General features: G+C 44.6%; 1 protein-coding gene across 2 annotated transcripts in view; it reads right to left on the bottom strand.

Moving 5' to 3' along the window:
• LOC147102653 (uncharacterized) overlaps positions 1–12,356 on the bottom strand; it is a 114,917-nt gene that overhangs the window by 81,097 nt on the left and 21,464 nt on the right. Inside the window, exons 5-7 of one of the 2 annotated variants that reach the window (XM_085963349.1) lie at positions 11,467–11,519; positions 6,939–7,081; positions 1,538–1,624 (exon numbers count right to left, since the gene is read on the bottom strand). In XM_085963349.1, the coding sequence (XP_085819475.1) occupies positions 1,538–1,624; positions 6,939–7,081; positions 11,467–11,519 (283 nt within the window). The remainder of the gene's footprint in view (positions 1–1,537; positions 1,625–6,938; positions 7,082–11,466; positions 11,520–12,356) is intronic. The other variant, XM_085963350.1, reaches the window with a different exon arrangement.

The raw sequence follows: 12,356 nt of genomic DNA, 5'->3' as shown, positions 1-12,356 counted from the left end.
CGGACCCCCACCCCCGACCCCACCCTGGACCCGAACCGCGGCCCGTCCGAAATTCTTTTCTCCCCTTCAACCCCCCCCCCCGGACCCCCCCCGACCCCGACCCCCCCCCCCTCCGGACCCCCCCCAACCCCGACACCCCCCCCCCCGACCCCGGACCCCCCCCCCCCTCCGACCTGAACCGCGGCCCGTCCGATATTCTTTTCTCCCCCCCCACCTGACCCCCGACCTGATTTGCGGGCCAGCTTAGTAGGAGTCAGCCGATATCCGGCTTTCCAGAGAAGCAGGGAAGGGAATGAGGAACAGTCGCAAGAGGTAGCCTTTACTTTTAAAATTTATATTAAATACAAATTTCCCAGTCTTATAATAATACCTTCCGAAATCCGAAAAACTCCGAAAACCGAAACTCAGCTGGTCCCAAGGCTTTCGGATAAGGGATAGTGTACCTGTATACATTTATTATAGTACATATTAGGTCATCTGACAGCATGCCCAACTTCATCCAGACCCACAACCTCAACAGTCTCTCTTTCAATAAACCGTACTAATTGACTTTTATGACCTGATAACATTTTCTCTCAGTTTGCTTCATTTTTCTTTACACCTTCATCTTATGCTTCTTGCCATATTGCTCCAGGTTAGTTTGGCCCACTAACATAGCTGTAAGAGCAAAAAGTGAACAAAGCGAATTTGCCATATGACCAAATAATCATTGTGTGACTATTTATTAAATGAGAACGTGAAATTGAACAAAAATAACCAATTCAACCACCATGTTTGGAGTGGCTATTTCTTCAGCAGCACATTCAAGTATTTGAGTCTTGCAATATTTAATTCACAAATTATAGAGTCTACCAATTTAAACTATGACAGCCAAGTAAGTTTAAAAAAAAAGAACTTGTTTGTTCAACAGCACATTTAAGTATTTTAAGTATATATCTCTTACTATATTTCATTCATGTCTTACAGTCATAACTGTAGCTTTAACTGCCAAATATGTCCCTCATGATCCTTTTTATAAAACAAACATTTCCTGCACTACCCTGGCCGTCATCTGAAAGTCATGAAACTTTTCACAGATCTCCTTCTGGGTCCACCAAGTGATGGACTCCAAGTTCAGTCATTTGAGCTCGTTGGCTCCCATTCATATTGATGAGCTGGTCAAAAATTGCAGACTGCCGATCTACGAGACAAATCAATGAGGACACGGAGGTCCCTGCCTGGCAATCTATTGGGTTTTGTACACTTCACAGCTGGATTCACAGGAGCTCCACAATTTAAGTGGCAATAAAACCACTTTTACAACTCTGGAAAATCCATTACTGGAGGAGCGTGCTCACAAACCAGTTCACTTTCACCAGCGTAGGTTTCCAAAACATCACAGGCAACAAAAAAGATGCTGTCATCAAGATCCTCAGTTCAATTCTACAAAATCCTCACTCCACAGAGAGAAGAAAACATCAATGGTATTCCTGTAACTGTTAAAGATGCAGCAAATACTCAGCAGGATTTTTCTGCATTTCGTGCGTCCGAGACTGACCTTGTTACATCTGCCGAGATCAACAACCCCACACAACTTGTTATGGGATGCAAGCAGCTCCGCGAGGCAGGGCAACCCATTCACGGCCTGGATGAAGAGATAATGCAGTTACTACACCTCCATGAAACTCCACTTCTACAACATGGCAGTTTATGTTAATTAGGGTACAGACTAACTCTTGTTTCCAGCCTGACTTGGTCCAAAGCAACCCAGAAATTTCTAAAAGTCCAAGAAATGGGTCTCATCCTCGATTGCAAATAGTTTAATAAACTTTAATATCCTTTCCTATTACACCTTCCCACCTACAATTTATTCACATTAAGTTTATCTGAAGGAAGTCATCAAGGTGATGATGTCAGTGCAGAGCAACAGAACATTTTTCCATTTCCCGGACCTCAGCAAGGAAGCGATGAACATGTAGGTGAGGATTCGGGCCACAGAGCTGTGTGGGTGTGGTTAGCAGGCTGGCAAAAAAAGTGTTGGAGGAGTCGATCTGGAAAGGGATGAAGATGTGGACTGGGATTTCAGCAGGTGAGGGGGAAAAGATAGGGAAAGGGATAAAGTAGGGTTTATTCTGGAGGTGGACTAGTGCGATCTTAGTAAAAGCATGCAAGCATGGTGACTGATCAGGTGTGGGGTTGAAAGCTCAGCTCAAGATTAAGCCGGATGCCAAGGCGGTGCACCATTGGATTTAGCCCGAGATGCAACCCAGTGGTTGATGGAGGAATCCAGGCCAGAGCCACACAGTTGCTGCTGGTAGCCGAAAAAACGATGGTTTCAGTTTGACCAATACAGAACTCATCCAGGATAGGCAGTTCTAAAATGTAGCAACAGCCATGTAGTCAATGTTAGCTGCAGCGAGGCAGAGCATGGCTTCATCAGTGTACTTATGAAAACTCACTCAGTGCCTACAGATGATGTTGCCGAAGGGTTGGATGTAGATAACGAAAAGGAGACCAAGGAGGGATCCCTGGGACGTGCTGGGTGTAATTGTACAAGCACAAGAGGAGAAACATTTTTGAGAAGATGTAGTGACTGCATTGGGGCAGATAGGAGTGGACCCACAAGAGATTGACCATGGAGAGAGGTGGCGCCTAAAGGATGGAGTGGTCAATAGTATCAAAGGTGATACTAAGGTCAAGGAGGGACATTGAGTTTCATTCAGCAAGTCATTGATGGCTTATCTTGGTGACATGGGCTGAGTGGAAACCAGATTGGAAAGACTCAAATAGGGAGCAATGAGAAAGGTGAACTCGCACTATATATGTAGAATTAGGTCGAGCAGCAGAGGCTTCAATTTCCCTTTGTTATGGTGCAGATCTTTCTTTTCATCTGCTGTGTCAACGAAGTACAAGCTGTCATCCGACTTTTCAGACACAATGGGGTCGATTTTCCTGGAGCCGTCAGGCGGGGTTTCAGGCGTGTGTGGGGGGGGGGGGGGGGGGGGGAAATCCCGAATTTGGGGGTCCCGACACCATCCCGCCCAAAACCCCGCCCCATGCAAGTTTCAGGGGCGGCAGGTACCCGCCCCGCACTGGGACCCGCCGAAACCAGGTGGGAAGGGATTAGTGCCAATTAACTGCCTGTTAACAGGTAGTTAACAGGCAGTTTTTAGCCTTATCCCTATTTTGAGGGGTTTCGTGTGGGATTCCCGACGGCTCCAAACCACGCCAGGTTAGAGCAGGCGGGCCGTCGGGTTGGAGGGGTTGCGATGTCGGTGCTCAGGTGAGTGATGGGTGCATGAGTGCAAAGATAAATGTGTTTGGTGTGTCTAAAGTGTGTAAAGAACTTTTACTTACCTGTACTTACCTTAACAGCCTTTCTTCCTGTAGCCATCGGGAGCCCATCACTCAGCCGGAACTGAAAGCTTAACGGCTGCGATCTGTGAAGAGTGACAGCCTTCAGCTTTGAGTGCTGCTGAGAGTTCTAACTGAGTCTGTGCAGAAGGACTCATGTTAGAACTCAGACTGTCAGTGTTTCACAGCTTCAAACAGCTGTGAAACACTGATATTTCATCTGTCAAGAACTCTTGACAGATGAAATTGCAGTCTGTGACGTCACCTGTTGCCGGGTGGCCCTTAATTGGCCTGCTGAGCCCGCTGGGCGGGCTCAACAAGGTCAATCAAGGGAAAATCACGCGGATTAGCCGGACGTCGAAGTAGGTGGGTCTAAAACCTGAAAGTTGTAGTCCTGCCTTCTTCCTGACAGCTTCAGGAAAATCGACCCCAATATATCCCTCTCTTACTCTATCTCTCCCTTCTGTATGAGTTCTGTATTCCTCAGTTCAATATGAATTGCTCTCTTGTTCCCATTATTTCTTTTACTTTCTTTATGATTCTAACTCTCTCCTATCCTTCTCACTTCCCACAGATGCCTAGAGCCAGATGAGAGCTGCAGCCCTCTGAAAGCCTCAAAACTTAGGTCGTACCAAAGCGCCAAGGAAGCAGCAGGAGGCTGGACTATGGGGCTTGGCAACAGCAAAAGGTTGGGCCCTGAATCCTCGGGCTGCTCAAGCTCTTAATGGAAACCAGTGATGGGGGAAAACAACACCGTACCAGGGCCAAGCAAGGAGTTTAGAGGGACTCATCATTGCTGCCTTACTGCAATACAGACACTGGGACCACCTGGGCAGAATGGTAGACTGGAAGTGTGCTGAGGAGTGAAAGACAGTACAGATGGTAGCACACTGAGTCTGCCCAGACAGGAATGGACCTGCAGTGGGGGACCAGTCAATTGTAATCACGTGTCAGACAATTAACAGCCATGTAGTTACCACAGACAAATCAGATGTCTGGATGCAAAGTGGAAGACAAAAAACAATTAAAGAAATCATGAAGGGAGAACCTAGGAGCACAGGAGTATGGGGTTGAAAGTCAGGCAAAAAGAAGCCAGGATCACCTGCACAGATAGTTAAACTGAGCTCATTTCACCCTTCTCCCTATTGAAAGAGAGCTCAAACACTCATTCCAAAACAAGAACATAAAATAACTTCAAGAAAGGTTTCACTGATCTTTCCAAATTCTTCAACTGGAGCAAAACCTTTATTCTTTGCAAACTCGAGCAGGATTTGAGCAAATTAATCATAAAAGGAAACTTGTAAACTTGTGGAGTAGACAAAGGGGAACCGGCAGATATAGCAGGAATGACGTATGAGGAGAGATTGGGTCGATTGGGCTTATACTCACTGGAGTTTAGAAGAATGAGAGGGGATCTCATTGAAACTTATAAAATTCTAACAGGACTAGACAGACTAGATGCAGGAAGGATGTTCCCGATGGCGGGGGAGTCCAGAACCAGCGGTCACAGTCTAAAGATAAGGGGTAAGCCATTTAGGACAGAGATGGAGAAGAATTTCTTCACCCAGAGAGTGGTGAACCTGTGGAATTCTCTACCACAGAAGGCAGTTGAGGCCAATTCATTAAATATATTCAAGAAGGAGTTAGATATATTTCTTAAGGCTCAAGGGATCAAGGGATATGGGGAGAAAGCAGGGACAGGGTACTGAATTTGGATGATCAGCCATGATCTCATTCAATGGCGGAGCAGGCTCGAGGGGCCGAATGGCCTACTCCTGCTCCTATCTTCTATGTTTCTATGTGTATCTGGATTTTCAGAAGGCCTTCGATGAGGTCCCACACAAGAGGTTGGTGAACAAAATTAGGGCACATGGAATTTGGGGTAATATACTAGCATGGATTGAGAATTGGTTAACAGACAGAAAACAAAGAGCAGGGATAAACAGGTCTTTTTCAGGATGGCAGGCTGTGACTAGTGGGGTACCGCAAGGATCGGTGCTTGGGCCCCAGTTATTCACAATCTACATCAATGATTTGGATGAGGGGACTAAATGTAACATTTCCAAATTTGCTGATGATACAAAGCTAGGTGTCAGTGTCAGTTGTGAAGAGGATGTGAAGAGGCTTCAAGGGGATCTCAACAGGCTCAGTGAGTGGGTGAGAACATGGCAGATGGAATATAATGTGGATAAATGTGAAGTTATCCACTTTGGTAGAAAAAACAGAAAGGCAGAGTATTTCCTAAATGGTGAAAGATTGGGGAATGCAGATGCTCAAAGGGACCTGGGTGTCCTTGTACGTGAGTCACTGAAAGTGAATGTGCAGGTGCAGCAAGCCATTAGGAAGGCAAATGGTATGCTGGCCTTCATTACAAGAGGATTTGAGTACAGGAGTAAAGAAGTCTTACTCCAATTATATAGGGCCTTGGTGAGACCATACCTGGAGTACTGTGTACAATTTTGGTCTCCTTACCTAAGGAAGGATATACTTGCCATAGAGGGCGTGCAACGAAGGTTCACGAGATTGATTCCTGGGATGGCGGGACTGTTGTGTGAGAAGAGATTGAATAAACTAAGCCTGTATTCTCTTGAATTCAGAAGAATGAGAGGGGATCTCATTGAAGCATACAAAATTATTACAGGGCTTGATAGGATGGATGCTGGGAGAATGTTTCCCTTGGCTGGGGAGTCTAGAACCGGGGGCCACAGCCTCAGAATAAAGGGTAGGCTATTCAGGACTAAGATGAGAAGAAATTTCTTCACACAGAGGGTGGTGACTCTTTGGATTTCTCTACCCCAGAGGGCTGTGGAGGCTCAGTCATTGGGTATATTTAAAACAGAAGTCGATAGATTTCTGACTAGTAAGGGCATCAAGGGATATGGCAATAGGGCCAGTGAATGGAGTTGAGGCAGAAGATCAGCCATGATCTCATTGAATGGCGGAGCAGGCTCGAAGGGCCGAATGGCCTACTCCTGCTCCTATTTCTTATGTTCTTATGTGACAATCTTAAGCTTTCTTGTCCAAACCCCATGGTGTAAGAAATTGCTGAGGTTGAAAAGAAGTCATGGTTAGGTAACAACAAGCTTGTGGTTTAAAAGCCTGTAGATTATAGAAGGATAGGGAAGACTGAGGGAGATCTTTGGGAAGAATGAATGAGTTAGAGTAGGAAACGGTGTGATGAGTTATACATATTAATTGTGATCATTTTTTTTTTTTTACACATCAAGAATAAGTTTCTTAAATTTGGAGTGTTTGGTTAAAATGTACTTGAAACAGATTATTAAGCTTGTAAGGTGCTTGTGCTAGCCTACTCAGACAGCAGCCGTGCACAAGCCCCAGCAGCACCACAAGGTTTTCAACAGAGAGAAAAATAACCATTTTTTCAGGCAGCTTGGCGAGTGCCAAGACAGGCCCCCTCCCCTCCACCGAAGGTGTACCACAGCAAATCTCTCCTCCCAGCTTGGTGCGAATCCTCTTGAAAATTCCAGTTTGGTCTCTAAAGACCAGTTAATGTACCGAACTAGTTATTAAAAGCAATTCATAGCAAGGGAAGAATCCCTTGCACCATTTCCCCAGACCCCTGTAACTGTTGCAGTCATCCTTACAGTGATGTCAGTTAGCTGGTTATGGCTGATATCCAGAGACGACAGTTGGGACACTCCTGCAAACTCCCGTGATTCCACACAGATCAGCTGGTTACTGTCCAGTCTCAATCGGTCCAATTTCCGGAGTTTGAGCAGACCTTTCCCTAAACATGATAAGAGAAAGGTTCACAACTAACATTTTACATTTGATCCGAAGCTGCAGTCAACCATGGATTTTACGGCCCGGAATTTGCGATCAGTGGCGAAGCAAAGGCGTTCGCCGCGGGCCCCGAAGTAAGCTTCCCGCAAAGATCTCGCGATCTCTGTGGCGAGAAGTTCAGCTTTTCCGATGCGCAACTGAAATCAACGCAAGTTAATGGGGAATCCCCAACGCGAGCTGCTGTGTCATCAACAAGCTGTCGAAGCAGCCAATCAAAATGCAGAATTCTCACAGACAGCGAACCAAGAAGTGGATAAGTTCCTTTGAGTCTAACTTTTTAAAAACGTTAGAGAGAGCAAAACAAAGATTGGGGCTCTCACATGGGGAAAAGGCAAACCTGAAATAAAGATGACCAAACTTTTAAAATAATATATATTTTTTACATTTCTTTAAAGTTTTATTTTTTATTAAAATTAATAAATTTGACACCTCACAAAATTTAAATTAGTTTTTAAAGGCTATGAACTTTGTTTAGCAGTCAATATGCTGTTAACGCCAGTTACACGTAATCCAAAAAGGGTCTAACTTTTAATGGGGTATTTAACATGGGACAGCCAAAGTTTCGGTCAGTTTCCATGATTTGACAGATTACACTGATTGCCGGCTCCGGAGGACAGGGGTGGGTCCACAGCGCAGCCTGTGGAAAAGCAGTGAATAACTGACCGCAATGTCAGGGCTTCCATTTTCCACGGTAAGCCCCGCATTCACTAAATCCTGAAGTTGCGGTAAGTTTCAAAGGCTGCCAGTTCGCCGTCATCAAGACCGCAAATTCTGGGCCAACATAACCGGTACTGTTTGCACCCATAAAAATGCTCATTAGGGTGCCCTCAATAGCTTAACAAGTAAATTAGCTGCCTGGTGTGGTGCTGAGCCAGACACACCAGGAAGGTTGCACGTTTTATACCCCCGGTCTACACTGAGTCAGTTGATTTTAGTTTCCCTGTTAAAAGAAAGACTGGCATATCTATAGTGCCTTGCAGGACCTCAGGATGTCCCAAAGCGCTTTACAGCCAATGAAGTACTTTTTGAACTGTAGTCACTGTTGTAATGTAGGAAACATAGCAGCCAATTTGCGCACAGCAAGCTCCCACACACAGCAATGTGATAATGACCAGATAATCTGTTTTACTCATAGTGATTGAGGGATAAATATCGGCCCAGACACCGGAGAGAAAGTGCCATGGGATCTTTTATGTCCACCTGAGAAGGTGGATGGGACCTTGGTTTAACGTCTCTTCCAAAAGACGGCACCTCCGACAGTACAGCACTCCCTCAGCACTGCACTGGAGCGTCAGCCTGGATTTTGTGCTCAGGTCCCTGGAGTGGGGCTTAAACCCACAACCTTCTGACTCCGAGGCGAGAGTGCTACCTACTGAGCCACGGCTGACACCTTGGGGCATCATAAATGGTCACTTGGATGAGGAGCCGGAGGGCTTCCCATGCTCATGGAACCATACTGCTGCATAAGACAGCACCTTCAGAAGAGGAGGGAAGAAAACACTAATTCCCTGGGCTGGGGGATGCAATGCAGGTTTGTCATCCAGCTCCTTCAAGCACCTACATGCAGAGCAGGATTTTTGTATTCTCTCTTCACAGTGATCTATAGGAAACTATTTGGTATGTATGGGTTCTTGTAACATTATTATATGTTATTATTTCTCAAATAAATGTTTTTTAAAATAAAAAGTGATACATCTGGGTGAATCATCAGCACTGTTACACCTTCCGCGACCAGTGGGCACCGTAAGGAATAGAGTGCCAGGTAGGCACAAGTAACACCATTATGATTTAGATGAATCAGTTTCCCTTTTGTTTAAATTAAATTTTATGTTTGAATTATTATATTAGTTCTACCACCTCACAAGGGGTACTTGTAAATTTGGTTTCCTGTTGATGACACTGAGGCAACCCAGTGTCACCATTATAAGTCAAATAAAAATTGTCTGTTACATATTATAGATTTTTCACTGAAAGGAAACCATATCCCCTTTGTTGCTTCTTTCATCCATTGCCCTTAATGGATGGAATATCAATAGCTGAGAGCGCACAATTTCCCAAAATGCGCTCCAGGCGTGTCGCGGGGCGACGCCGGTGGAATTTTTACTCCAAAGAAACGTGCCTGACGGTAGACACGGGGATTCATATCTGTGAGCTCCCGTTGTTGAGCTACGCCAGCAGACTGGCAGGTAAACTGAAACCATTGTTGTGCACCTCCCCGCAGTCCATTCAGAAAGAGCACTGGCGCTGCTCATTTACTCAGCTGAAGAATGGGTAATGAACGACCTGTGGTTATATAACCCATTAGTGTTTGTGAAGCGAGTGTACAACGTTAGATACACATATGGTTTCCTGAATCTATAGGGTCTTTCTCTCTCTTGGAATAAAATGAATATTTCATGGCTCTCCACTGTGTATTCAATTGATATAGTGGCCTGGAGTTGCCTTCATTGCAAGAGGATTTGAGTACAGGAGCAAGGATGTCTTACTACAGTTATACAGGGCCTTGGTGAGACCACACCTGGAGTACGGTGTGCAGTTTTGGTCTCCTTACCTAAGAAAGGATATACTTGCCATAGAGGAAGTGCAGCGAAGGTTCACCAGACTGATTCCTGGGATGGCAGGACTGTCATATGAGGGGATCTCATTGAAACGTATAAAATTCTGACAGGGCTAGATAGACTGGATGCAGGGAGGATGTTTCCCCTGGCTGGGGGGTCTAGAACGAGGGGTCACAGTCTCAGGATACGGGGTAGGACATTTAGGACTGAGATGAGGAGATATTTCTTCACTCAGAGGATGGTGAACCTGTGGAATTCTCTACCACAGAAGGCTGTGGAGGCCAAGTTACCGAACATATTTAAGAAGGAGATAGATTTCTAGACACAAAAGGCATCAAGGGGTATGGGGAGAGAGCGGGAATATGGTATTGAGATAGAGGATCAGCCATGATCATATTGAATGGCGGAGCAGGCTCGAAGGGTCGAATGGCCGACTCCTGCTCCTATTTTTCTATCTTTCTATGGGTTTCCACTAGATTCCACTGGTTTTTTTGACGCAATTCGCCAGAAAATCGGCCAAACCTGCACAAAATAAAATCACGGAACTTTAAGTGCAAATTACGTTCAACGCAAATCAAGTTTCCGCCATCTTTTGTGTTCGTTTTTAAAAAATCGTGCTGGAAGCTGGCCCCGCCCACAAAACTGGCCACACCCCCCAGATCAAATTAAATCACCATTGCAGGTTTCTGCTAAATGCGCCCGTTTGCTGGCCTTCAAGGAGGCTATAAAAATTAATGGGTTTTTTTTTAGGCGCAAGGGCACTAACAGACACGTTTTAACTGCTGTTGAATATTATTTTTTTTAAATTTACTAAGAAACTAACAATATAACTAGCAAATGGTTCTGTATAGTTTTTTAAAAAAGTCATTTTCAGTTATTTAAAGTCAGGTTACTCGCAGGTGGTGGACTAGACACTGATGTGAAATGCTTATTTTTTGTGCTAACTCTATTTCCAGCTGTGTTAATCAAACTGCACCAAGTTAACACTCGTAAATATATCACGGAATATGTTTTAAGGCAAACTTTTTTTTTTTAATTCTAAAACGCTGCCCGATTGCGCTGGTTCATGGCAGATTTTGCGTTCAGCGGTATGCAAATGAGTTTGAGTAGAAACTTCAAGGAAAAAAAGCACTTCTCAAAACAAACTCAATTTAGGCCACAATTTGCACCTGGATCGCTGACTGTGCCCCAAAGCGGAAACTTTACTGCAATGTACGGATAATGTGTTTTCAAATACAGTAAACTCTTTCGTATCTGGCACCTACGGGACCAGGATGGTGCCGGTTGATGGAAAATTCTGGATAACAGAGAGGTAGGCAATTTGTAACACAAAAAAAATAAAAACCACTGACTAACTCAGCCACCACGGGAAACTCGGACTCGGAAAAACAAAAAATGGATGGATTCGGCAAGATTACCGGTTATCTATTTTGCCGGTTATTAAAGAATTCCGGATGATTAAGTGCCGTTTAAACAAGAGTTTACTGTAATGACATTTTATATATTGTTTTAAATTTAGTTTAAATGAGGATTATTACCAAGTTATCTGGGCAGTCTCTGGAAGTGACTGGCTGACAGCTTGAAAATCTCCTTAAGTTAATTGAATCGATTCATCCCAAACTGCACGACTTTCATGAGCCAAATGAATATCCGCCGCATATCTTGGGCTACACTCATAGCTGAAAATGTAATTTTAATTTGAAAGCTGTGCCAATCCTCCACTCTTTCCCCCTCCCTTCTAACCCCGAAAAACTGTGCAAGTCTCACTTACTTAGGCTTGTGATACGATTGTACTGCAACTGGAGAATTTGGAGCTCTTGCAACCTATAAATAAAAGATGAGGTCATGAAGAACAGTTCACAATTATAAATTGATCTGTTTAAATCAGACATCCATGGTAAATCCCAGAAATTATAAATCCCATATTGCCATACAGTCCTCGGCTAGTTGCAGATCTACATTTATCCTGTATTATTAGAGGTATTATTACTTAGAACAGAGATTCAATGTAAGTATAGCATTCTCCAATATAGTTTGCCAAAAATAAGCTACTTAAATGGGGAAGGGTCATCTTCTTAGGTAGTCCCTCAGAACCGAGGATAAGGATGACATTAAAAATGAGTTCTCAGGTGACTGATGAGTCCAATGTGGGACCTACAGTCTCCGTCACAGGTGGGGCAGACGGTGGTTGAAGGGGCGGGTGGGTGGGGTGCTTGGGTTGACGTGTGCTCCTTGCGCTTGGCTTCCGCTTGCTCCTGGCGAAGAGACTCAAGGTGTTCGGCACCTTCCCGGATGCTTCTCCTCCACTTTGTGCGGTCTTGGGCCAGGGATTCCCAGGTGTCGGTGGGGATGTTGCACTTTTTCAAGGAGGCTTTTTCAAGGGATCATAGTAATGGGACATCTCATTCACTCCCAGTTCCAAATATACTAATCTATACATATTCTTCTTCCACCCCGCATCCCCATTCTGTTGAAATCAAAAGTCTCATTGCATTCTTTCCCAAGAATTCAAGACTGGAATGCCTCATCTCCTCCTCGTCCTTATCGGTAAGCTTTTCAAATCCAAGCTTGGCATCACTTAATCAGTATTTCTTGATATTTTCTTTATTCATTCTTGCAAATCACTGGCAAGGCTGGCACTTACTGCCCTTCCCCAGTTAC

Source organism: Somniosus microcephalus, chromosome 21 (genome assembly GCF_052327205.1).
Source record: "Somniosus microcephalus isolate GS21.2 chromosome 21, FLI_Smic_1.0, whole genome shotgun sequence".
Taxonomy (NCBI): Eukaryota; Metazoa; Chordata; class Chondrichthyes; order Squaliformes; family Somniosidae; genus Somniosus; species Somniosus microcephalus.
The sequence above is the reverse complement of the archived record's forward strand: the minus strand, read 5'-3'. Positions and strand labels throughout refer to the sequence as shown.